This window comes from Cyprinodon tularosa, unplaced genomic scaffold, assembly GCF_016077235.1.
Source record: "Cyprinodon tularosa strain WSP-4 unplaced genomic scaffold, ASM1607723v1 ctg225, whole genome shotgun sequence".
In the NCBI taxonomy this organism is placed as follows: Eukaryota; Metazoa; Chordata; class Actinopteri; order Cyprinodontiformes; family Cyprinodontidae; genus Cyprinodon; species Cyprinodon tularosa.
Genome location: NW_024038839.1, coordinates 633,877 through 661,465, shown reverse-complemented (window position 1 = coordinate 661,465; position 27,589 = coordinate 633,877). Strand labels below are relative to the sequence as shown.

The 27,589-nt window shown below is 37.2% G+C and overlaps 2 protein-coding genes across 6 annotated transcripts in view; one reads left to right on the top strand and one right to left on the bottom strand.

Annotated features, from left to right (window-relative positions):
• Positions 1–1,350: 1,350 nt before the first annotated feature.
• On the bottom strand, positions 1,351–23,472 carry tkfc (triokinase/FMN cyclase). 2 transcript variants are annotated; one of them, XM_038286425.1, is made up of 18 exons: positions 23,054–23,072; positions 20,698–20,763; positions 20,114–20,303; positions 18,466–18,570; positions 18,193–18,380; positions 18,019–18,097; positions 17,844–17,933; positions 14,689–14,723; positions 14,184–14,268; positions 11,802–11,891; positions 9,575–9,691; positions 5,246–5,365; positions 4,842–4,979; positions 4,413–4,519; positions 3,438–3,544; positions 1,939–1,972; positions 1,751–1,843; positions 1,351–1,566 (listed from the first exon to the last, which is right to left on the bottom strand). In XM_038286425.1, exons 2-18 carry the CDS (start codon positions 20,701–20,703, stop codon positions 1,408–1,410), a joined length of 1,743 nt encoding a protein of 580 aa, XP_038142353.1. In that variant the 5' UTR covers positions 20,704–20,763; positions 23,054–23,072; the 3' UTR covers positions 1,351–1,407. The 2 variants fall into 2 exon arrangements, with proteins under 2 accessions (XP_038142353.1, XP_038142354.1); XM_038286426.1 differs by lacking the exon at positions 20,114–20,303 and having other exon boundaries at positions 23,054–23,472.
• The window catches only part of exoc6b (exocyst complex component 6B), a 145,783-nt gene continuing 141,247 nt past the window's right edge, over positions 23,054–27,589 (top strand). For 3 of the 4 annotated variants that reach the window (XM_038286424.1, XM_038286423.1, XM_038286422.1), the window contains exon 1: positions 23,055–23,223. In XM_038286424.1, the coding sequence (XP_038142352.1) occupies positions 23,135–23,223 (89 nt within the window). In that variant the 5' untranslated portion in view covers positions 23,055–23,134. Of the gene's footprint in view, positions 23,224–27,589 lie in introns of all 4 variants that reach the window. The other variant, XM_038286421.1, reaches the window with a different exon arrangement.

The window sequence follows — 27,589 nt, the reverse complement described above, 5'->3', positions numbered from 1 at the left end:
TTTATTAGTGCATTCCACAACATTACAGTAAAGAGAAAAGAGATGAATAATCAGTAAAGATGGAGTGTAAATAATTCAGATTAACCTGATTTGAAATCATAATGACGATTACTGGCCCGTGGCTCTGATCTGTGAATTATATTTAAAATGTGGTTACAGAGAAAATCTTAAAAGTTTTAATTGAGATGAAAAATAACTTTTTTTTTAGCGCTCACTGTCAAAATGAAACCCAACATTATTTCCAGTGAAGTTTTGCTGTCGTTTTTTTTCCAGTAAAGTTTGTTACATAATAGAAAACTATGAAAACTACTGCGTAGTTTACTGTTGGTTCAATTTTAACAAGGATAAAAGAAAAACACATTGATAGTAGGTAATTTCTGAAAATAACTGCAAAAAAGAAACTAGAATTTTAAATGGAAAGAAAAAAAATCAGGAAAACGTCAGATTATATAAAAAAAAGGTTATTTCATAAAGTCAGAGCTCAAAGGTCGCCCTGCACACCTACAGGTTTTAGGGTTTCGAACAAACACGTGTTGCATGTGAGCTTGGTGCATAAATGAAATCAAACTATTTGCTTATTTTTAAGTTGGAACAAAAAACTTATAAACAGAAAAAAAAGAAATCAAGATTTTATCAAATGAAATTGAATGAATTAATTTTATCTTAACAAATGAAACAGGTAATTGTTAAGATGACAGTTCATTTTCTCACTGAGATGTCAGGTTCTAAATTCTAACCTTAACAATAAAAAACATGCAGCTGGTGAAAATTTGAACGGAAACATTGATGGGTCCTCGTTCACCCTACAAAAGATTTTCAAATCAAATCAAAAGCTAATCTTAAACATTTTCTCCGTCTTTTATTTCCAAAAAGGAGAATCTACTCTATAATCTCATGGTTAGTCTCATACTTTGTACCAATAAAATCGATAAAAAGTAGAACCAACAACATAACAGCAGCAAAATGGTTTGGAATATATAAAATATCAAATAAAATCTATAAAAATGGACATTATATTGGTTTATTCTTTATATTTGTGTCTTTAGTTAAGGGCAACATTTATCACCAGCTGATCATTTTCAAAGCTTACTGTTAAAAGAAAATATATATTATTTTCTATTTTGATACATTTTGAAATTTCAATAAACGAGAATGCAAAACATTTCTTTTTATGTAAAGAAAAAAAATAATAAAGCTGCAAAACACAATTGGCTTATTGTATTGTAAGGCACCTCTAAGGTATTTTCTAAATTTAAGGATATAGTTTACGGGGTTTATCTAACACTTTATGTCAACAAATATCAAAACAAATAGGTAATTATAGAAAAAACATTTTTCATTCATTTCCAGAGTTTTTATTTTGTTAAAATGGTCCAATAAATCAAGCGATATCCCAGTTTTTTTTCCTCACTTCTCTTCCTTCAGTGTCTCTTCTATGGCTCTCAGTATGGCGGCTACAGCCACGGCGCCGGGGTCGGCCAGCGTGACTCGTTCTGCAGCGATGTAGCTGGCCCGCCCGGCCCTGGCTGTGAGGTCACGGGTTGCCTCCGCACCCGCAGCTGCTTTCTGCGGAGTCAGACAACATTTTAACTTCCTTGTTTTTTCCACTGAAAGCTTCATATTTAGTTTTACCCAGTTAAAAGGAATCCATGAAATACATTTACCCCTTGTTTCCATTTGTCTAAAAGTGGCACATTTATGTAAATAGATAGTAAAGGTGAGAAGATAATGTCAAACTGCATTATTCTACCTGAACAGCAGCATGTAGGATAGCCGTCTGTCCAGCAGGTGGTGCTGTGCTCAGCTTCATGAGCTCCTCAGCAGCAGGACACAAAGCATCCAGCTACAGATTGAGAACAGAAGTGAGTTTAAGGACAAACAATGCCAACTTTAACAGTAAATTATATCACAACTGATCCACAGGTCATCATCTCTCACCATTGTTCTATCTCCAGGGTCGGCACCTCCGTACCTGACAAAAACATTATTTTATACATAAATGTTTTTGCTCAAAATTTTTTTGAGGAAAGTAAAAAAAAGAAAACAAAGACTTTTTTAAAGCTAAAAAAAATCTACTATAACAGATTAACAGCTAGTATTAAAGCAAATCTAAAATTTTACTCGTTTCACTTAGTTTGCCTTAGGGTTTTTAATATCCTGTAATTTTGTGGATTAGACTGTTAGATTACATTTTTTTCTTCATATACAGGAAGAAAATGAACTTAAAGGTTCATAAAGAGATGAAGCATGGCTGAATTCATCATTAAATAACTTCAAACAATAAAGTAAAAGTGGTGCATTTGCATCATTTTGCAAAATCAAGCTGAACTAAGGCCCTAAAATGAACTCTGATGATCTGATACTGCTGAAGGTTCTATTTGCAGTTTAAAACCAAAAGGAAATGTGGGTTGAGAAACTCCCACAAAGAGAAGAAAACACAACACAATCTGTCATTTAAGTTTTCTTGTTCTTAATATTTGGTCTTCTGCATTGTTCAACACCAGTTTGATCACATATGGATGACTTAACTTAATCAGGTCTGTTAAATGTATTTAAGCCTTCTATAGGAATACTTTATGCATTTCAATCAAAATGCAGTATTACTGTAACAAGAGAGTTAAAAAAGCAGCAACTATCATGATCTTGGCACTGATGACTGGCTTAATTATTTATTCCGTTCACCTATCTAACTCTGCCCGGTTCCTAATCACTGCTCACATATCCACCTGCTCCTGCCTCTTTTTAATGTGCTTGCATCCAGTCATCAGGGCCAGATTATTCTCATGCCAGTGGCGAGATGGTTTAGTGTACCTGATTGTTATTCTGATTACCTGATCCTTACCTGTTCTGCCTCTCAATAACTAAGCCTGCATGTTCCGATCTGAACGTTTTGCCTGACCTACCTTCGGACCTTTTTTTTCTGTTCTGACTCTTCTTCAACTCCCTGCTCTGTCCCTGCTCTGCTATGTCTTGTCTTTTCTGAGCTTTCTCTTTATATCACCCAAATTCAAACAATGGATCTGGTCAGCTGGTCTTTCAATGCAATTGTTAGGTTTATTCAATGATAATTATTAAAGTAATGTGTGTTCATATGAAACATTGTAGAAATGTCAGTGGAGGATGTGGAAGATGCATGGATTTTATGATTTATGATACTCAGATTTCTCCTGTTTGGATATGGAGGATATCTGATGTATCTACAATTACAGAGGATGTCAATTTGCGCCGGCAACGGTTAACACGCAAACAAAGGCTGTAAACGAGCAGGACCGGGAGCTGAGCCGTATGCTGGGTGCGACTGAAAGCAAGCTGGCTGTGTGGAATTTCTCCACTTGAGATCAATAAAGTCTATCAATATCAATAACGATTATTTCAATAATTGATTCATCTGAATAATTTTTCAGCCCTAACTCATACATCGTCATCCATCTCGGTACCTTCTCATGGCTTGTGTCCCAGCATGCACTGCAGTGGCCCAGGCAGCACCATTGCTCCGCCCCTCAGTCACATGACCAGCAGCCGTGGTGAGGAACAGACTGTAAAGCTAAAGGACACAGAAGAGTGAACACAATGCACTGAATAATAACTAAACGCAACATTTATTTTACCACATAATCTTATTACTTTCTTTTGGATACAAAGCAACACATTTCAAGCTTTTAACGAAAAATACTACTACTAACAACTTAAATAAAATATCTAAATAACATTCTCATTCTCCAAGTTATTAAGTCTTAGTTTTAAAAGGTATTTTTAATTATACCTTAAATTTTAATTTGCTGTGTTTTGATTTCATCAGATGAGATTGATTTAGGATTTGAACATTAACATCATGCTCTGTAACCATAGAAACCAAGGATAACATCCAGCTCAACAGCAGAAGCCAAAAAAAAAAAAAAAAACTTGTTATAAATTAAAATGTAGTAGATCATATCTATTAAGTCATTTAAAAAGGTATTTTATCTAGTGTGCTAACTCTACCATCTGTTTTTATTTCATTTAAGGAAAAATACAAACTTTAAGCTATTGTATTTGTTTTGGATATACAGTTTTTTTAATGTTCAACTCAAAAACTTTTATTTTCATTGTATTTTTCAGGCTTTCAGCTTCATGTATTAATCCTCTCTCCTTTTTAATAAAAATCAATATTTCCAAGAATAGTTGTTAAGCATTCTTAGAGTTTTTCCCTTCCCGTGAATTCTCCTAAAAAGTCAAAAGAACCTATGAGTGTTTATAGAACTTTCAGTAAAAAAATATATGGAGAAAAATGTGAATAAAACCGGTAAAAACATCTAAACATAAATGAGGATGAGATGTTCATTATTGTTCTTTTTTACTCGGAGGAACTGATTGAAAGAGGTCTGCTTTGGATTTCTCGTCTAACGATTACATTGCAAATAAACTTGCCGTACCGCTCCAGAGGATCCGCCCATCTTCTCCTCCACTAATCCAGCAAGGACTGAAAGCAGTCGCCCTGGGCAACCGGGAACCACATGGTCCTGGAGCCACTCTTGAATAGCTGTATGAGAAAAAAATTGAAGTGTTTTAACTTGAGCATCCTCCTCCTCAGAGGTCGGACAACAACAGTGTCTTCAGTCAGAGGCTTCTGCAGAGCCGCTGTAAGACAGACCACTACAGGATATCCCTCCAGTCTGCAGCTGTCAGCTTCTACAACAACTTGTAGAAGACAATCCTTTTATATTAGGTAAAATAATATAAATTTTCCCTATATGATTAATAATTTTCAATAATGAATTTTTATATTGGAATGAACTGGAGAGGTTTTGCTTTCACTCTTTGAAAACTCCCAATGTCAGACTGGCTTTTTGCCGTTTTCCTACCTCTGGCAGCCTGAGCATGTGTGTTACCACAGTCTCCATCCCCAGAAGCCCGATCCAGAGAGTTGAGTTCCTCCTGTTTTTCCACTAATGTGGAACAAATCTTGTCCAAAACTTTGCGCATCACAGGACTCAGGGGCCCTTGCGGATAAACACAAACAAACATGCATAAAATAACAGAAAAAACCCCCCAGAAAATATCATTGTACACAAAGTAAATTTTTTTATTCATGCTCTTTAAAGAAGAAATTGAATTGGTTCATAAACAAATATTACATCAAAGGACAGACTTAAGATGAAAATGTTTTTAGAAATAACTAAATAACTTGTAGGAGCTTTAAATACAGCAGTTATTTCAAAATTAGATATTCTTACATAATGTAGAGGTTGTAAATAACTTAACTGACCTTGTGAGTGTTTGTCATCCTGTGGCCGGGTGCTCATAACAGGAGCTTCTGTGGTGTAGTTGCGTCCACTCACACTTGCAGTGCTGAGGTTCGGCCACGCGGGGGCGCTGGTCTTAGCATCTGAGGTGAGAAATGGAAGATCGATATCAGGCAGTTTTGGTTGCTGCAAGATCCTCATCCTGCACGACCCAAAACTAAACTTACAGCTACTACACTCACAAAGGGAAGGCTGGAAGAAAGAAATCAGAGAACAAAAAAGAAAAAAATTAAAGGGCCTACATCATACCTTTTTAAGCGTTCCAAAGTAACTTTGTGCCGCTGCCCATCCTTTTATGCATACCACCCATACTATGATATTATTGTTTGAGGTAACCATCTTCTATTCCTTCCCCTTTCACCACAAACTATACAGGTGCTGGTCATAAAATTAGAATATCATGAAAAAGTAGATTGATTTCAGTAATTCCATTTAAAAAGTGAAACTTGTATATTATATTCATACATTACATACAAACTCATATATTTCAGATGTTTATTTTGTTTAATTTTGATGATTACAAATGACAACAAATGAAAATCTCAAATTCATCATATCAGAAAATTAGAATATTGTGAAAAGGTTCAAAATTGATGGCCCCTGGTGCCACACTCTAATCAGCTAATTAACTCAAACCACCTGCAAAAGCCTTTAAATGGTCTTTCAGTCTAGTTCTATAGGCTACACAATCATGGGGAAGACTGCTGACTTGACAGTTGTCCAAAAGACGACCATCGACACCTTGCACAAGGAGGGCAAGACACAAAAGGTCATCGCTAAAGAGGCTGGCTGTTCACAGAGCTCAGTGTCCAAGCACATTAATAGAGAGGCGAAGGGAAGGAAAAGATGTGGTCGAAAAAGTGTACAAGCAAGAGAGATAACCGCACCCTGGAGAGGATTGTGAAACAAAACCCCTTCAAAAATGTGGGGGAGATTCACAAAGAGTGGACTGCAGCTGGAGTGAGTGCTTCAAGAACCACCACACACAGACGTATGAAAGACATGGGTTTCTGCTGTCGCATTCCTTGTGTCAAGCCACTCTTGAACCACAGACAGCGTCAGAAGCGTCTAAAGAGAAACAGGACTGGACTGCTGGTGAGTGGTCCAAAGTCATGTTCTCTGATGAAAGTAAATTTTGCATTTCCTTTGGAAATCAAGGTCCCAGAGTCTGGAGGAAAAGAAGAGAGGCACTTCATCCACGTTGCTTGAAGTCCAGTGTAAAGTTTCCACAGTCAGTGATGGTTTGGGGTGCCATGTCATCTGCTGGTGTTGGTCCATTGTGTTTTCTGAGGTCCAGGGTCAACGCAGCCACATACCAGGAAGTTTTAGAGCACTTCATGCTTCCTGCAGCTGACCAACTTTTTGGAGATGCAGATTTCATTTTCCAACAGGACTTGGCACCTGCACACAGTGCCAAAGCTACCAGTACCTGGTTGAAGGACCATGGTATCCCTGTTCTTAATTGGCCAGCAAACTCTCCTGACCTTAACCCCATAGAAAATCTATGGGGTATTGTGAAGAAGAAGATGCAATACACCAGACCCAACAATTCAGAAGAGCTAAAAGCCACTATTAGAGCAACCTGGGCTATCATAACACCTGAGCAGTGCCACAGACTGATCGACTCCATGCCACGCCGCATTGCTGCAGTAATACAGGCCAAAGGAGGCCCAACTAAATACTGAGTGCTGTACATGCTCATACTTTTCATGTTCATACTTTTCAGTTGGCCAACATTTCTATAAATCCTTTGTTTTTATTGGTCTTCAGTAATATTCTAATTTTCTGATATGATGAATTGGAGATTTTCATTTGTTGTCATTTGTAATCATCAAAATTAAACAAAATAAACATCTGAAATATATGAGTTTGTATGTAATGTATGAATATAATATACAAGTTTCACTTTTTAAATGGAATTACTGAAATCAATCTACTTTTTCATGATATTCTAATTTTATGACCAGCACCTGTATTATGTACATCTTTACGTCACACATAGTTCACCAAAAGCAAGCATGTATTTTTGTGGATTTTTGTGTGGTTAGCCATGTTTATACATTATTTGATGCAACAGATTGAAATGTTGCAATCTCCCTATGTTAAAGAAACCATGATGGGAAGCATACTGGCTGCTTTTCCTACCTCCACTCTTAATGCCAGCACTAATAATGGCAGCAGCTGATGCACTTTTGCTTTCGCTAGAGAGCCCTTCCTTAAAGGTATAGAGGACAATCTTTTATTTCCGGGTGGATCATCTAAATAAGTGGTCCTCCTAATTGTCAATCATTCTGGTGATATTGTTATGTAAGGCAGTCCTACGTGTTCGTCCCCAGTTAGCTATCTTTTTCTGTGCATGTGCACTTTCAGCCGTATACATATGGTGAACTACAGTTTCAGACAGTCATTGAAGCTCACCTTTCTCACTGCGGTTCTTTGAAAATGGCCGAGGGTCGTAAGAAGAAAAGTGTCTACGAAGTGTATGAGGCCTCAGAAGAGGATGTGGAGAAATAGGCTCGTGTACACTCTCACACGCGTTTATTAGGCATTACCTCTTGGGAGCGAGTAAAGAGTTGTGCATGTACATTTTTTTTAAAGATGGAGAGGACTAACCTGACTCCGCCAGATGGATTTGCTCTGCATATCCATCTGGAAACCTTCCGTTGAAGTAATTTTGGGAAGGGGCAAAAATACTGGTTAGCTGATTGGCCTATGTTGGTGATAGACGGGCCAAATAAACCAATCAGATCAACGAAGCATATGACGTACTAACAGAGCAACGACAAAAACACAACCACAAGCCAGGCTACTCTTGACGAAACCAGTCGGGAGAAGAGCAAAAACATCTCTTCCTCTGAGAAAAGCCTCCAGAGCAGTGTCTTGCTCTTCTTTCAGTGAAGAAATACGGTGTAATTCCGATAAAACTTGCTCGATAGCCACGCTAACGCCAGTTTCATCGGCTGAAGCCGCCATGTTCTTTAGACTGAACTGTCGCGCTTCTCGTTGCATCACACCTCAGCCCGCCTCAAAGCCAACGCTGATTGGACGTTCGTTTGGTAAACGGCTCCAAATTTTCTTTAACGGAGAGTCTCCAGACTGATTAGCGAGTGAAACCTTGAAAGCTCGCAAGATCAGGATGGTCTCACGAGGCTATGAGAGAGCAGGGATTTAAAAAAAAATAATAATTACGAAAATCTTCCACTATACCTTTAATTTGCAGTACTCAGTCAAGCCTGAGATCTCAGGCAGCCAAAGAAATGCCTTTTTACATACAGTAGTAGATGTGAATTTATAATAGAACAGTTGCTGTCACTGTGCAGATTAGCTGCCAATTCAGACATTTATATGTGCTTTGCCTGTTTTTTTACTGGGCAGGTGTAACGCCATTGAAACAGGTTTTTCCTGGAGGGGACAGCTAATTCATGCTTTAGGTAGAATAGTGATGGCTACTAACTTTCCAGGGAAGGAAGTAGGCACTGCTCGGAAAGGGGGATTACTTAGACATGTATGAATAAAGCTAAATATGAGTTCTGGCATGATATTGACAAATGAATAGCAATTTAATAAAGTTAAAAGCTCAAAAAAGTTTATTTTGGTCCTTTAAAAATCTTTTAGCTTTGAAATTAAATTAAGCTAGATACATACGGTAATTTATACTTTAAAATTATACGTAAGTTACTTAGGAAAAACAAACATTGAAACAACCATTGAATTAAAGATGAATCTGAAACTGCAGTCACAGTTTTAGCTCCACTGCCCGCTTCAGTGTTTAGCCAAGTTTCAATACAGAAGACTAAAATATACCGAGCTGTTTTTCCACGTACTTTCCCCCAGCCCACTGCCTCCCAGGGGAGTAAGGAAATCGCACACAACAAAATTCACAGATGCTGTTTCTTGTTTGCAGAAAGGTTCCCCTTAAAAGATATTTCAATTTACTCATCTCATAACCCAAACTGCAAATTGTAAAGTTGAAATTCATTAATAAGTATTTAGCTGAGATAAAGAAAAACAATATCCTTTTTTATTGTTGATGTTCTTTCCAGATATTAAAATTACTTTCCTGTGTAAGCTGTAATCAAAGCTAAAATACCTTAAGATTTAGTTAATTTAGTGGTGTTTCTTAGGACATTATGTACTTTCTAACATAAAAAAGCAAAAATAAAGAAAGAAAATAAATGTAACCTCAAACTGTAAACATTTTCAACACTTTAATACTGTTTCTTCTAAAGTAAACATGTCAAAGACAGAGCATGGAGGTCTATTAAAATAGATCTATGTGGCTCAGAGCTCACCGAACAGTCTGAGTATTTCAGGGTCGGCTCTCATCAGGGTCAGCGACACTCCCGCCATCTCCAGTGATGTCATGAACGACCCAGACATCACCCTGGCAACCACCACCCCACGGCTCTCTGCAACCATTAAAACCATCAATCAGCTTCCAGACTAGCATGAGACCAAACATGGAGATTTAACCCCCAGAGACCTCATCGAAACATTTGAAATAAAGTGAATAAAATTATGAAACTGGTTAGGCTGTCTGTACAAGTCAGACAGCTAATCATGTAATTAATGTGTATTAGATGCCCTTTTTTTTAGTATGAACATAAAACTTTTGACAGATAACTCTTAACAAACATTTTCATAAAGGAAGAAAAAGAAAAAACATAATTCGGGATTATCAGTTAGGATAAATCGGCCAATCATCAATTAGGCAGATAACTTTAGAAGCTGCAGAAATATCTGTTAGAAACTTTTCCAGACTTTAAGTGAAAGCATTCCACCTCAATATAAAGATGATTCAGGCTTTTAATCCTCTTGGCTTTATGCTATGATTCATCTGTGTCCCTTTGCAGAAAGACTGCATTAGAAATATGATCCATCATTACAGCTTTCTAAATGTCTTTCATGAAAACCATCATTAACTTTAGCAGTTACCAAACCTGATAGAGCAGTTTCAATGTGTTTAACTTTACAGTCGTGATGAAAAAATGCAAAGAAAACAATCAGTTTCCTTTAAATCCAATGTATGCAGATGTGGATATTTATATTTTTTCTTTGGGGCTGAGTGTGTGTGTGTGATGGGCTATTATAACCTGAGTCTGTTTAGAAGAAACATTATCATCCTGTTTTTAGCTTTTAAAAGTTATCCAAAAAATAACCCAAACAAAAAACTCATAAAAAAAAACAGCAAATAACCCAAAAAAACAGATTAACAAGCCACAAAAATCTCTTAACGTTGCAAAAACTGAAATATACAATTCTGAAAAAAAATAACCTCACATTTTAATAGTAGCGAGTTCAGGAAAATAACCAAATAAAACAAACACTGATTTAAAGTAGGGCTAAAACAATTAAACAGATTAAAAACAGCTTTTTGGTACTCTGACCCCACAGCATGGAACAATCTTCAGAAAGACTGGAAGATGAAGGATTTGATTCCAATCGGACATTTTAAACGATTGCTCAAAGGGTTGGAAATGAGATCTATGGTTTGTAACTGTTTTATAAACTTCTATTTATAGATAGATGCCATTGTAAACTGTAATGTAATTTGTAATGTAATCTTTTGCCGCTGTCTTGGCCAGGACTCCATTGTAAAAGAGATTGTTAAGCACAATGGGACTTACACTGGTTAAATAAATAAAAAAAATAAAAATTGTGATTAATGGATTATTGTAATAATCCTCAACTGATTTAGTAATCGATGAATTGATAACATTATGCAATTATACAAAAATTGTAAAAAAAAAATTTACATTTTGCATTTGATATAAAAGTTTTTTACTCTGTCAATATGCCCTATCCAGCACTCCTCAAGTGAAAACATTTTTGTTTAATTTAAATTCTGTAAAGAAAATATTCCTTAATAATCAGACAACAAAAGGAGCTTTTTTCAATTATTTGAAAACTGATCAACAGAATAATCAATTAGCAAAAAATAAATTAATAGTTCAGGATAGAGCATATTGACAGATGAAAAAGTATTTATTAGTGTTGAATCATTTTAGTTTCACTTGGTTTAATTTTGTAAAAAAGTCTTCTTTAAGGAACCTTTGGCTATCCGATTATTATCATAAACATAATCAACAGATTAATCCATTTGCAAAATAATCGTTAGTCGCAGCCCTGATTTAAAGTCAGTGGCACAAAAGAGTAGAGAAAGGTTGCAGATCCCTTTACTTAGATTGATGAGTATAAAAAAGGCATGAAGTCAAAGAAAATAATGACAAGACAAGGACTATATATATATATATATATATATATATATGGCATAAATAGCATAAAGAGTCTAAAAATATGGTACTTCATAATTACATAGTGTATATCAGTCCAAACAGTCCTTTGTAATATCTAGATCTCTCACAATGATATTAATTAATGATAAGATTGTGAAATTCCCTGTTAATCAAGGTTTTCTACTACTATTAAAACAATGATTCAAAAAACTAAATTTTTAAAGAACAATTTTATCAGATAACTTTAGGTTGAAAGTGCTGAAAGAAAGCGGCCTTTGCTCACCCAGGCAGGTAACGGCAGCTTGTGTAACTACTGCCATCTCCAGGCAGGACAGAGCTCCCAGGTTATTCACACACAAAACAACAGTGTCACCTGAAATAAAAACATGAAAAACTTTATTCTATTAAACAGTTCATGCAGTCAGCGAGTAAAAGAGAGAGTCAGAAAGGCATAAAACCCATGCTCCTAAAGCTCTCTTAGATTTTAACCATATTTAAGATGGATATAAACATGATAAATGTTTAGGATGTTTGTGCTCTCATGCTTTTGTCATCTCTCCCTAGGTTTCTACTACTTGCGGCTACGCTTCAGGTCTGTTTGGCGCTTCGCCTCCATTCTCCTTGGTCCTAAATTGTGCTGCGAAGGCTCTGATAAGCTCTACTCAAAGGGTTCGAAGGAGCATGTAAGGATTGTGCAATAAAAAGAAGAAGTGAATCTGTACTTCAAGGAGGAAAAAAAATATTTTAAGTTCAAAGTGGCATATTTATCAGAATAAACACAATAAACACCACTATAAACAAACAAATTTACGAAATTAAAACATATGAGAAAAAGTAGCAAATGAATAAGAAAAAAAAAGGTGAATTTAGGAGAAAAAAGTAGCTAATTTGCAAGATTTAAACATGTACAGTTGCAGAACAACACAAGTTTATTATAATATTATTAATTATAATACACATTAAAGTATGCTATATAAAGCACATGTAAATGCATCATTAATTGGGGGCTTTAGCGATGGAATCAGACGGTACAATGGCCTCCTCATGTAAGTTTTTAAAATAAAAATGAATGATACAATCAATTTGCATGTTTATAATAATCGGGTAAATTTGCTTGTTTTTCTCGTAAATTTTCATATTTATTCTTGTAAATTTGCTAAATTTTTCTTATAAATTTGCAAGTTTAGAACGTTGTAAATGAGCTTGTTTTTTCTTGTATATGTTTGGATTTAGTCTAGTAAATTTTTCTAATTTTTACTTCTAAATTTGCATGTCTATAATTTCATAAATTTTGGTGTTTTTTTACACGTAAATGTACGTGTATATTCTGGTAAATATGCCACTTTAAACTCAAAAAATTTATATTCAAATTTTTTTTTCCTATATTCATTTTATCTTTATATTATAAATAACCCCAAATAATGACCTTAGCAGAGATGTTAAAATACATACATGTATTTATCAATATAGTGAGGCCTCCAAAATGATCTAGTCTACCTTTTAGTGAATTAATTGGAAAATACAGATGTTGCATGGTGGATGACTGAAAGCTCTACACAGGCTTAATCTGTAAAGGCTGTCTTTGTAAATTAGGGATCAGATCCTATAATGTAGACAAGAGAATGTACAGATCTACAGAAATGTGTATCTTTGGTGCCTTATTGAATTTAGCCCCTATTTAATGTCTCTCTTTTATCTTTCAGTCTACATAAAGCATTTTCCGGACTAAAGAGCGCACCTAACTGCAAGTCACACTCGCATCTTTTTTTTTAAACTTGAAACTTATAAATATAACCTGCTGAAATCTACTGAAATGTCCCCCGCCAAACCTGTAGGGGGAGCTCTAAATGTCGCCCCCTAGTGTCGGGAAAAAGAACAATGCTAGCTCCTGTTAGCTTGATGGCCTGCAGCAGTTAGAGATTCTAATGAAAAACAGGACTTTGTTGGCTCTTTATTTCAGCTCTACAGGAGTTGCAAACACTGTTTATTGGTTCGGCAGCTTTAATGGGGCAATTAAATGTCAAAATTTGTGAATTTGAGACATTTGTTCTCAGTCATGCCTTTCTTTTTCAATAGCCAGCTTTGACTTCTGCTCCCTAGCTGTTGCAGAGAAATCCACAGAAAAGCTGCACCTTTGCTTTAATTGCATGGTTAAAAGCGTGGGGGGAAAAAAAGCTTCTTATAATTTGGAATATACAGCAATGACATCCACCCATCCATTTTCTGACACGCTTTATCCCAAGTGGAGTCGCGAGGGCTGCTGGTGCCTATCTCCAGCTGTCTACGGGCGAGAGGCAGGTTCCACCCTGGACAGGTCGGCAGCCCATCGCAGGGCAACACAGAGACAAACAACCATTCACGCACACATTCACACCTAAGGAGAATTAAGCAAAGTAAATTGACCTAAGAGTCATGTTTTTGGACTGTGGCAGGAAGCTGGAGTACCTGGAGAGAACTCAGCCATGCTCAGGGAGAACATGCAAACTCCATGCAGAAAGACCCCGAGCCGGGAACCAAACCCGCAACCTTCGGGTTACACTGCACCACTGAGCAGTCCCCAGCAATGAGCATTTAGCTAACAAAGAATTTAGCTAAACTAAACATAGATTAACGGGGAACAGGCTTGTTAAAACACCACAGCTAATAAACAGCATCATAAACTGACCTGATTTCAGAGGCAGATGGGATTGGCTGTCTGGGTTGGTCATGTGATCCATCATGGTCTTCACCACCTCATCTGCAGACGCCACCTGAAAGACAAGCAAACAAAGACATTAGGGCTGCAACTAACGATTATTTTGCAAATCTATAAATCTGTCGATTATTTTTTTTGATTAATCGATTAATAATCGGAGAGCCAAAGATTCTTCAAAGAAGATTTTGTTTACAGAGTTAAACCAGGTGCACTTGAGGAGTTCTTTCATATTGTCAGAAGAAAAAGATCTTTTTTTTCATCTTAAATGCAAAATGTTGGCATAATTACTGCTCTAAGCAGGTGTCAGCTATCTCTGTCAGTTAAAGGCATGTTTTAGAGTCTATACTCCAACTCGATTACAAAATTAGTTGACAATTATTTCAATAACCCATTAAATCACAGTTTTTAGGCCTAAAAGAAATAAAGCTGCTTATTATGTTAAAACCAGAACAACTATAAATATATTTGGACTCACCTTTGATCTCTTAATCCCAGGTTCTCCGTGAATTCCTGATGGACAACAGATTGGTATAAAACATCAGTTCAAACTGATTTCTCTGTCAGAGGGGAATGTTTTCTTTCATGTTAGGCTGGATAATATCAATCACATATGAAGCTCATTAAGTCATATAGCTGTGCATTTAAACATAAATACATAAAGTCACTGAGCGCTCTACTAACTGTAGTAGATGGTCGGTATTAGGCTTACATTTCTTTTGGTCATGTGGAATAGTTATGAGCTTTCAGTGTTTTACCTGCAGCATAAACAGCTCTGAGGGAATCAGGGCTTTTGAAAAAGGAGACCATGTTTTTTTTAAATCCCTTTATTGTCCCACAATGGGGAAATTCCTTCTCTGCAGTGGGCTGCCATGGTGCGGTGCCCGGGGAGCAGTGTGGGGTTAAGGGTCTTGCTCAGGGACCCAGAGTGCAGGCTGTGGGGATCTAACCACGTACTTGCAACCTTCTCAGACCCCTCTAGGCCAACACTCTCCAGTCAATTAATAAGTCAATTAAAAAACTAGTAACAGTGACTCTAAACAGCATTCTGTTCCCTCAAACTACTCTGAATGTTTTAAATTTGTGTTTAGTTTAGGGAATTATCTGTGCTGAAATTAGTTGTTAGCTTGATTCCCGAGAAGGGGAAATGTCCTATAGTCTAAGAGCCGTAATCAGGAGGACTATGATCCATTTATATTTAATATACTGACTGCCCTTATGTGCTCCTAATCCCCATTCAAATGGTTTTTAAAAGTTAATCGGTTTTATTTTTATATAGTTTTCTGATATCTAACTCCATTTTAGTTCTAATACATTATCACTATGTTGTTTGCTAGTATAGTTTATATCGTTATGCTTAGTTTCAGTGTAGTTTTTATAAATTTCGGTTATAGTTTTAAAGTAATACGACACACATAAAGGCAAACGAAAAAATAAATAAACAACAGAAATAAAATCCCAGACAAGGACAGACTGCTCATCACAAATGACTGACTGCCACACCTGCCATCTGCTGGTGGAACGAGGTACAGCGAATAAAAACTAGACCTCATGAAGAAACAAATGAAGACTAAGCACACTTCCTCATAAAATTCAGTTATTTTGTAATTATTTCTATAAACCCTATTTACAGTTTCAAATATTTTTCATTTTTAAAGGTCTGAATTTTTCTATTTTTATTCAAATAAGAAACATTTTTTTTCTAGGGTTCCTTATTTCTAGTTTTAGTTAACAATATTAACCTTGCTCCAAATAACTAAATAAAAAGATCCAAACTTTTATATCTAAAGAAACTTTTACAGTTGATCTTTCAGACATAAACAGAATTAATTTAATTTTCCACATTATGCTATTGTGGATGATGAAAGTCTGTTTAATTTGTCTACAGATAAGTTATAGGATTTCCTAAAGTTTTTTTGGTTAATCAACATGAATAAAGTTTAAATGTATTAAAGATATAATGGAGGATTTTTATAAATTTTTTAAATGACCCGCCCTTTCCACTTAAAAAAAAGGCATATGCACAACCCTTTACACACTCCCGAGAGGGAGTGCACGCTCTGTTTCAATGTTGCTCTTTGCAATGCTCATAGAAGCTTACTTTTCAAAGGAAGATTTTCTATTTTTCCACTATGTCAGACTCACCAATGGTAAGTGAAAATATGCACGAGCACGTAGGACCCCATTACGTAAACATATCACCAAAATGAATGACAATTAGGAGGATCACTCATTTAGATGATCCTCCACTATACCTTTAAGTTGTCTCTATCATAATCCTTTTAAACATCTTACAATTCTGCACCGTCTCCACTCTATCCCATAATAATTACACTCTAGCCATTATGCATCAACCTGGATTCCCCTGGTAAAAGGAATTAAAACTCTTAACCTGCTAATGCATTTCTCCTCTATAAGGCTCGGGCACAGCGCGTTGCATTCTGGGTACGCCGCCATATTGGTAGCTAGTTGCTACGGTAAACAAAGACCTAAAACAGCATAGAGACAGAGCAGAAAGACGAGTAAACAGCGATGTTAAAAGCGAAGAAAGGATGCGGAATATACCGAGACACACTGCAGAGGGAAGCCAGGGACCGTTATCTGCAAAAGATGGGCTTCATAAACGGACTTGATCTCTACGAAGTAGAAAGCAAGGAGTGGTGCGTTGGGGAAGAATTTCTACCGCTGTTTGCAAGGGAGGACGTATTTTCGTATCTAGTGTGTGGCGTCAGTGCCTACACACATGAAGAGTTTCGCTGCTACAAGTCGCTAGAGGCTTACAAACAGCTGACAGATGGAAAAGTTCATGACATGGAAGTTATCAAGCCGAATGAGAACACAGTCATCAGAGCCAAGGTAAGCTACCGTTTCAACATGGTGTGGTGTTTGTTGTGGTGATAAGATTAGGTGCTGGCACTAACGTAAAACATCAAAAATGTATCTACTGGCTTTCCTGGTGAAACAACCAAAACTATTAACCCTATTATAAACTATTAATGACAAAATAAACAGAGTAGGACAACTGTTTTGTGTTTCAGTGGACCTGGCTAACCCTCTGGAACACAACCCTACTTCAGCTCATGCTACATGCTACAGATCAGCCAACAACGGTTAACTTGAAATGATACATGAATAAAAACAGTATGTTCTGTTACTTACCAGAATGAAAATGCCGGGAACACACCCTCATGGACGCAGGGATTGAGTTGAAAGTTATATTTGGCCGTCTTACAGCAGCGACCCATGCTAGCCGGCGACTCTTTGTTATGGAGGACATTTGTTTTCCATTGAGACGCCTCCAGGTTGGAAAACGGTAAAAAGACAATCCATTTGGGATTTTTTTCCCCGTCCAGTCACAGCTTGCACTACTACACCCTACGACACAGCAACGGGCGACCATAACGACAGCAGAGGTAAAATGAAACGGCAAAAAACTAAGCAAACTACTAGCAGAAGAAAGCTCGTCCTTACAGGCGCGAAGTCAAAGTGTAAACAGTGGGCTGACCAGCTATCAATATGGCTGCCGCGCAACGTGTGACGTCATGTGCCCGAGCCTTATTAGGCCTACATCGTGAGCCCCAACTAAAACATCAAGTTTATTCCACCCCCCCTCCTTCTGTCATGGACCCTCACCCAGTCCCAGCTCCATGGCTCCTGGTGGCAGGTCGAAAGAAGGAAGGCACCCGGGGACGCTGCATGGAGACAGGCTGACTCCCAGCGTGCCTGCGGTGGAAGAGTCCACAAAACAAATAGTTACGAGCAGAAACCAGAAACCTGTGATCAGGATCTAAAGAGTAAACGCACTCACCAACCCCTTTCAAAACCTCTTTCATCTTGGTAACTATCTGGCTCAAAGAACAGCCCTCTTCTGCCAAAGCCCCGGCAAGCTGTTCAGGGTTTCACAGCAACATATTTATTCATTTTATAAATTGAATCCAAATCCCACACATTTTGCTAATATGTGTGGCTATGATCTCCCCACCTTGTGGATGAAGACAGTGCCACACAGGCCTCTCCTGCCAGCCTTACTGGGTTTGTCGAAGGCACAGTCCTCGGCCACGATCAGCATGTCCACGTCGACGCCCTGGTTACGGGCCTGCTCTGCAGCCAGGCCGAAGTTCAGCCGGTCACCAGTGTAGTTCTTCACAATGAGAAGAACCCCTGAAGCTCCTGAAGAGCCACCGAGGAGGACGTAATTCACCCATACTTTCATTTGTAGACAACAACAAGCTAGAGGAGATCAGAAGCAGATTACCTGCTTGGTGTAAGGAGAGAATAGCAGCCAGGATGCTGGCGGGAGGCGGAGAGGCGAACACTCCTCCTGCTACGGCTGCAGACAGCATCCCAGCACCAATATAACCTGAAGACACCACAACAAGATTAAACTGGGACCAGTAGGAATACAAACAGACTATGTACTGGTTAAAATGGCAGATAGAAATGTTCCATTATAACTCACATATAAAGACATTTGAGGTTCTAAAATAATTCATGTTTAAAATCAAACTCAACAGATTCATCACTACTAATTGCTAAAAAAGATGAAGTCAACATTAATATGGAATAAAAAAAAAAACATGTATGAGAAAAAGTAACCACACATTAGAGTAGGGCTGAAACAATTGGATAAATCATGATTAATCAGTTATTTTAAAAAATCGTCAACTAATTTAATATTCGGTTAATCACTAAAGGTTTTGTGGAGAACTTTCTTAAAAGCCTCTCTACTTTAAAAAAAAAAATGCGCGTGCAAGAGCATGCACAAGCTTATTTCTCCTCGTAAATGCTCTGTTTCAAAGTTGTTGTTCTCATTGCTCATACAAGCTTACTGCATCCAAATGTCCGCCCTAACCCCTAAATCCCTCAATCACTATAAAGAGTGGAGACTATATAGTGGACTTTAGAGAAAACTCAGTTCGTTCGGACAGATAATCACTGCTTTTTGCTACCCAATGGTCATGTAACTCCTCCTCCACTGCGCGGTGCCTGCGCCATCTTTGTTATTAGTCGCCGCTGTTGCCGGTTGTGATAGCCTATGGCGACAGTGGGCCGCTGTGACAGCAAATCCCATAATGCTTTGCGAGGAGAGCTCTCCGCGCAAAAGCATTCTGGGATACATCTGCCTCTTCTGAGGCCTTTCTTTTCTTCTCATACACTTCATAAACACTTTTCTCTTACGACACTCTGCCATTTTCAAAAGAAAGGTGAGCTTCAATGACTGTCTGAAACCGTAGCTCACCACACATAAATGCCTGAAAGTGTGCAGAAAAAGATAGCTAACGCGGTGAGCATGTAAGACAGCCTTACGTGAACATATCACTAGAATGATTGACGATTAGGAGGACCACTTATTTTGATGATCCACCCGGAAATAAAAGATTGTCCTCTATAGCTTTAACTGGAGTGTAGAGACTCTAAATCTGGCCTTTAGCTGATAGAGCAACCCATTTAGAGCATTTACTATACCAAGACTGTTAAAGAAAGAAAGATAAACATTTTGCATTTACAATAAATAAAATATTAGTGTATCAATACTTTCTACCTTCAAAAAAAAATATATAAAAAAAATTCTTTAAGGAAACTTTTGTTATCCGATTATTAATGGAAAAAATTGTCAACAGATGAATCGATTAGCAAACTAATCGTTAGTTGCAGCCCTACACTAGAGCAATATCCAATGTAGTTACCTTTATAAAAGCAGAGATTATAAGAGGTCTTTTGTTTGGAGCTTAAAAGAAGGAGTTAAGATCAATTCAGGGTGGAAAGATAACAGCAGAGTTTAGATAAGTACCTTTTTAAATCTAATCTAAATTCCATCCAGATTATTCACAGGTGATTCGTTTCACCCAGAATCTCACAATAAATGTGAGAAAACCATGAGCTCATCAAGCATAACCTCCTACCCCCATGAGCTGGCTCATGTCCTGAACCGCCTCCTGACAGCAGACCCACTTTGCCTTTCAGATTATCCAGGTCAGACCGAAGCACAACCCTGTGGCCCTTCAGCAGACAGAGGCCCCCAGAGGCCCTGACCAGGCCACAGAGAGCCTCGTCCACACAGCGATCCACAGAGTTGATCAGCTTCTTCTGGGGCTTAAACAAACCAGAGACAAAAAAAGGTTCCTGTTATCTCACTGATTATCCTGATTATTTGTCCTTCAAATGCATGGAAATGGAGCAGATCTGTCACAACACATTTAAAACAGCAACCCAAAAAATGACACATGCACAAATGAGAGCTTCAGAAGATGCACATAGACTGTTAGAAGCATTAAAACTGTATAAATGAGAGGATTAACAGCAGAGTTTGGAGTTCCTTATCACTGAATGGACTCTGATCCGGCTGGGTGTGCAGAGCACACTGTTAGCTCCATATTACCAAAACACTGCATTTATTCAGCAAGATGCATCAAATGGGAGATAACACACCCCCTATGCTGCATGCATCGCCTTTCCTGGTGTTTTAACAGCTGTTTGAGTCATTTACCTCCATGTTTACTGAACTTGTGCGCTTCCTTCCCCGTCAGGCAGGTAGACAGGAGGAGAGGCAAAGCTGAAGATTTAAGATGCAAAAACCGGATATTGGTTTTCCTTCAAAATAAAACCCTCCCTCTGGAAATTTATCGGAAAATCTATTTGATTTATTATTTGAAAACGAATACATTTAAGATAATATATAACACAATTATTGAATTAAATGCAAAAAAAAGTAAAGATGCAAAACTTTTTTATTTATTTATTAAAAATGTATTTAAAATTGTGTTACTTTTACTTTGAAATGTCACTTTACATATATAAATATACACACATATACATTTATGTTTTTTTTATATTATCAAATTTCTATACTTTTAAAGTTGCAGATAACCTTTAAACTACCTAAATGTATTTTTTCTTAAATCACTGTCCCCCAAAAGGCTGCACTATCTAAGCTAAAAAAAAGTATGGAGAATTTCCAGGTTTCTTTCCAGAAAGTTTCTCTAGATATTGCATTACTTTTGGGAAGAAAGTGAAAAACACTCTCTTATAGTTATCACTAGGGGCAATTTTAATAGTAAATTCTGATATTTCAGTTTTGAAGAAATTCAACCTATAGGTCTAAACTACTTTTTATCTTTGAACAGATCATAGTGAGTAACGCTATAGATTAAAGTCAGAATTCTGAAATGAAAGTCAGAGTTCTGAGATTACTTAAAGTAAGAGTTCTGAGAAAAAAAGTCAGAATTCTGAGAAAAAAGGAAAAATTCTGAGATTAAATTAAGAATTCTGAGAAAAAAGTCAGAAATCTGAGATTAAAGTCGGAATTCAGAGAAATAAATCAGAATTCTGAGATTAAAGTCAGAATTCTGAAAAAAAGGCAGAATTCTGAGATTAAAGTAAGAATTCTGAAATAAAGGCAGAATTCTGAGATTAAAGTAAGAATTCTGAGAAAAAAGTTAGAAATCTGAGATTAAAGTCAGAATTCTGAGAAAAAGGTCAGAAATCTGAGATTAAAGTCAGAATTCTGGGAAAAAAGTCAGAATTCTGAGATTCAAGTAAGAATTCTGAGAAAAAAGTCGGAATTCTGAAATTAAAGTCAGAATTCGGACTTTTCCCATATTAAACTGAAATATACGACGGAGTATTAGGGTACGACGGTACGACGGAGTATTAGGGCCACACATGAAGAGAAAAAATATTTTTGCCATGACGAGATTAAACTCGACATGTCGACTTTAAACTCGCCCTGTCGACTTTAAACTCGCCATTTCGAGAATAAAGTTGAAATGACTGACATGTTCTCAAATTCAGAACTGCGAGCCTGGGTAAGCATAGGGAAAGACGTTACGTTATTATTGGTAGGCCACCGCTTCCTGTGATGATTATACAGTTGCAGCACGTCAAAGACTACCTTCACTCATAAAAAGCAGACTGCAGCTGTGGAGCGCGGTTGCTCTTTTCTCCAAACTTTGGAATGTCGAGATTGAAGTCGCCACGATATATCAACTTTATTCTCGAAATGGCGAGTTTAAAGTCGACAGGGCGAGTTTAAAGTCGACACGTAGAGATTAAACTCAACATGACATTTCAACTTTATTCTCGAAATGTTGAGTTTAATGTCGACATGTCGACTTTAAAGTTGACATGTCGAGTTTAATCTCGTCATGGCAAAAATATTTTTTATTAGGGCCACACATGAAGAGAAAAAATATTTTTGCCATGACGAGATTAAACTCGACATGTCGACTTTAAAGTCGACATGTCGAGTTTAAACTCGCCATTTCGAGAATGAAGTTGAAATGTCTTGTTGAGTTTAATCTCGACGTGTCGACTTTAAACTCGCCCTGTCGACTTTAAACTCGCCATTTCGAGAATAAAGTTGATATATCGTGGCGACTTTAATCTCGACATTCCAAAGTTTGGAGAAAAGAGCAACCGCGCTCCACAGCTGCAGTCTGCGTTTTAAGAGTGAAGGTAGTCTTTGACGTGCTGCAACTGTATAACTGTATAATCATCACAGGAAGTACAATTTGACCAAATCATCTACACAAGGCATGTCTGATTCTGGATTCTGTGCATGTAACCTGTGCAGCGGTTGGCTCTCTTGAACTAATTTCAACTTTATTGTCGACACGTCGAGATTAAACTCAACATGACATTTCAACTTTATTCTCGAAATGTCGACTTTGAAGTCGACATGTCGAGTTTATTCTCGTCATGGCAAAAATATTTTTTCTCTTCATGTGGGGCCCTAATACTCCGTCGTAGTCGTACATATCACTATAAAAGTTTCCCAATAAAAAAAAAACATTAACAACAGTCACCGCCCGCCCGGGCTGCGCCGTCAATGTTATTAAGCCGACCGTGTGTTTCCTCCTCCCAACCTGTCCGCTGTCTGTCTGTCCTCTCGGCACAGCTTGGAACCGTCCACAGCAACATGCAGGATGGCGAGCGTGGAAACAGCAGCAGAACACGAACGCATTCTGCGGGAAATCGAGAGCACGGACACCAACTGCATCGGTCCGACCCTCCGGTAAGTCAGCCCGCGGCGGCCGGGTGCCTGTCAGTCTCCATGGAAGGTGGGCTCACTCTCGGCGCCTCTCGGCTCCCGGAGCTCCTTCAAAACTTTAAACCGACATGCTTCCTTTATCGGACAGCTAACCGGCTAACTTTAGCAAACATCAAATATGGACGATTTATTCCATAAACTCGGGAAATTAATCTTTAACACATATCTTGGTCAGGGTAGTTTGACTTAAAGCTGTTATGTAAACCCTATAATGTAGTAACTTTTTCTCAGCAGGAATGCCACCCATTAGCTACCATAACATTAGCTTCCTGAGCTAACTAGTTGTCATTCTGCTCACACTTCTAGGAAGCAGTGTCCTTAAAGGTGTATTCATGCTCTCTGTTTGATGTGGGATCATGGTCTTCTATCTCTAGACTGTCAACTATATGGATTAAGTTTAAAGTTTCATAAAGAAAACACATTTTAAGCTCAGCAGCAGTTAATCTGTGCAGTTTATCAGGGAGTGTCAAGAAGGTCTGCCTGTTTTGAACCAACCCAGCCTCTGCTGCACATTGGAAATACTACATATTTATGAATGAAGGGAAATATATTCATTTGATTAATGGTTGAATAATTATATTTTGTTTGTAGTTTTTAATATAGTTCAAGGTCAACACTAAATTGATTTTGTTAGTCATAGTTTCACATCATGACTGTGGTACAGAAACAGGTTTGGACTTAAAGAGGATCAGAGTCCTGTTCCTCTGCACTTTATGCCCAGAGCACAAATTATCTTCTTTTTTAACATTCTCTTAAAGAAATAATAAGAAGGAAGTGTATTATATTTCTTAAATAGTAGTATGCAGCTTTTGAAGGTTTGGTAGTAAGACATACTGAATGGAGAAACAATTTTTTTTCCTTTTATTGTTTTAGTTTCTTGCGTCTTCCTTAAACCTTTTATAGCTTTCAAAAATGTTTTCATCCAAAATTTCTCCATCTGTATTTTTCATCCACTCTGATGGCTTTCCCCCTCTCCCCTGAAAAATGACATCCCCACAGCATGATGCTGCCCCCTCTGTACTTTTTCTCTCTCACTTATCTGGCTTGTGGCAAACTTTAAGCAGGACTTTTCATGTCTTTCTTTAAAAACAAACTTTCTTATTGTCAGATTTGTGGTTCTCTTAACTCGTAGTTCTCCTGTTATCTGATGATTCCACCTGAGCTGTGGATCTTTACAGCTCTCCCACAGTCATCCTGGGCCTCTTGGCTGTTTTTTTTCTGACTGATGCTGTCCTTGTCTATCATGCTTTGGTTATTCATTTATATTTTTAACAAACGATACTGCAGATATTCTTTTTTTAACCTAAACCTGCTGTTTTTCTTGATCTTTATGTTCATTTTTTGTTTCATAGTTGATATTCTCCAAAGGTGCTACACTTTATTTAATTATGGGTGGTTAAAGTAAAGATTGATGAACACAAAAGCACCACATTTAACAACTCTGTTTCTTAGGAAACCTTGTATCCTTCTACTTACCCTTTATAATTGTTTTGAAACACATCTGTGTTAATTTGTTATAATGTGGAAAATATTAGATTTTATTAGAGGAAAGAAAATACAATTTACAATATTTATTTGAGCCAAATCTGTAAAAATTATAGATTCTGGTTAGTTTTGTTTAAGGGGTATTTTTTTCTTTTATGGAAATGTACTTCCTCGGAGGATGGTGCACTTGGCCAGCGGTGTTTGCTCTGATTGTGTAGAGAGGAAATGAGCAGTGAATGAAGAGAGGAAATGCAGCTGAGGAACTTGTTTATTGAAGCCTTATCAAAGGTGTTTTTAGAAATATTTTTTCCCCAGTTATTCTAATTTAGAGGTTATTTTTCTTCTACTATCCAATTAATCAAATGTTTTTTTTTCCTTGTTGACAAGAATTTATGCAATATTAGGCTGTGCACAGAAAATATTGTGGTGAGGAAATGAGTTTATTTGACAGATTCCAACAGATTGATGGTTTACAGTTTGATTCAGGCTGAATCCTCACTTCAGATTTTCTTTATTGGGATTCTGTTGAGCAGTTATGAGCCGCTGACATCTGGTCATCCTAGTTTTCATCATTATTTATGAAAAATTAGAGCATTTTCACGTACATTAAAATATATATTTTTTTCATATCAACTTTTATTTTGGTTTAAATTTATTACTGTTTTATTTATTTTTTTCATTTTTGATTTCTTTATCCACCTGCATTGTTGTAAAGCATTTTGATCAGCTGAGGTTGTTGTAAATTTGCTGTATTAATAGTGTTTGGCATTTCATTTCAAACTTTAAAATGACGCTTTATCCATCATTATACCTGAATGTATGGTTATGCAGCCACTGCAGCCATTTTGGTGAATTTTATAAAGACTTTAGATTGGATAATGAAACTTTTAACTAAACCAAAAAGGTTGAATCTGGTAATATCTGCTCTGTTCGAAAAAAATAAAATAAAAAATAAAACAAAAAACACAAAGTTAGTTGCAGTTTCTTAATAATATGATGTCCTCTTTAAAATGCTGCTTTAATCAAGGATTTCCACACATATTAGAAACAGAGAACCTGAATGCATCACAGTGGTAAAGTAAGCAAACAGATATTGCAGGTCATCGGTCTGTTTGGACCTAAACCCAGGAGGTCTTTTCCAGTGCTCTGGTCTCCATAAACAGGATACATGACCTACCCCTGTGCTACACCCCCTGGTCAGTTTATTGCAATATTGATATAAAGTGCAGTAATATTGCAAAAACAATCATGTTTGGATAAATAATAACAAAAAAAGGATAAATATGTGTGTCTCAGGAACTAGTTTTGCACTTATGTTTCTCCATAGATCCATCAGTCTGCGTCCATTTATTGATCCAAGCATTCAGACATCCACCTACTTTTCGTATCTGTTCATTGGGATGTTATGCTGTCATTAGTGCGTCCATCTGTCTGTCAGTCACAGTCTTTCTTTCCTGTTCCTGCTGGTTTCATATTTAAATTGATTATTGTAGAAGTTTCTGCTAATGATGTAAAGACAATTCTGGTTTTAACGCTTTTAAGACATGAAAAGATTTCCAGTGACTCATTGGGATCTCAGTTAATCATATAAAAAAAGCTCTATTTGTTTAGGACATGGTCTGTTGAGGTGTTTTCAAAGGCACTTAGGTGAAAATTGTTGTTCTGTATGATTTATGGTTCTTTTCATTGAGCTGTTAATGACTTTCTCTTTTCTAACTTGGGCTGAAACAATCGCGATTATTCTATTATCAGAAGCGTCAGCTAATTTAGTAATCGATTAATCCTTAACTGCGGTACAGAGACTCTAAAACATGCTTTTAGCTGACAAAGGCACTCATTTAGAGCAGTAATTATACCAACATTGTAAAAAGTATATATAAACATGTTGTATTTAAGATAAAAAAATCTTTTTCGTCTGTCAGTATGCTCTATCTGGAACTCCTTTAGTGGAAAAGTTTGTTTAGCACGGTTTAATTTCATAAAAAGTCTTCTTTACATTATGCTATCCCAATATAAATCGATTAATTGAAAAAATAATGTCGATTTGCAATTTAATCGTCAGTTGGTGCTCTAGTTCTAACGCTTTCAGCCAAGGATGTTGAATGTGTGTCGGTCTATCAGACCGCATGCAAACCACTCCACTTTATCAGGTCTAAATTCATGTTGCGGGCAGCCTGTTTACAGCACTCTGAAAATACATCCTGGTCCTCATGCATCTTGACATCTTTGTGCAGCACCTCTGGGTGCCAGATTCCTCTCAAAGTGAGCTGTTCAGTGCCATGTGGGTGACTCAGGCTTGCTGACAGCCGCTGTACGGTCCCATTTCTGATGGCTCATCTTTTCCAGCTTCTCCCTCTGCCTGTTCATTTTTCCACTTTTGGTTGCATATACTGATTCACAGATGATGTGACCTAGTTTATATTTGGACCTACGGTTCCGTTCTCTGGCTTTGTATATTAATAGGAAATGCAAGTGTAAAATTTTTGACCAAGTTAGGCTTTTGAAATACTGTCCCCCTCTCTCTCATTTTGAACCTTTCTTAAGAAATCGTCTACAAATGGCCTCCTTTTTTTTTAGTTTTTCCTTGGATGAAAGGAATATAGGACAATTCTTGTTCTTTATATTTCTCCTGTTCTGAAAGGCTGTGAAAATGTGTTTAGATCTGCTGAATGGTGTTATGTAAAGCATGAAGAAAACTGCACTACCCCTCCAGTCCAGTTGGTGGTGATTCCACCGGAGGCCAAATAAGGAAAGAACAAACAAGAATCCCATATCCTGTATTAGTTAGCAAAGCAAAATGGTCATTTAACTAGCCCATGTTCTTCTCCTTTGGTTTGTTTTGGAT

What these genes read in the sequence shown, in the direction of transcription:
- tkfc (XM_038286425.1), bottom strand. An exon ending in AGAGGTTTTGAAAGGGGTTG is followed by an intron (nt 17,934 to 18,018) that starts GTGAGTGCGTTT and finishes CTTCCACCGCAG; the next exon opens with GCACGCTGGGAGTCAGCCTG. An exon ending in AGCCATGGAGCTGGGACTGG is followed by an intron (nt 14,724 to 17,843) that starts GTGAGGGTCCAT and finishes GTTGTCCATCAG; the next exon opens with GAATTCACGGAGAACCTGGG.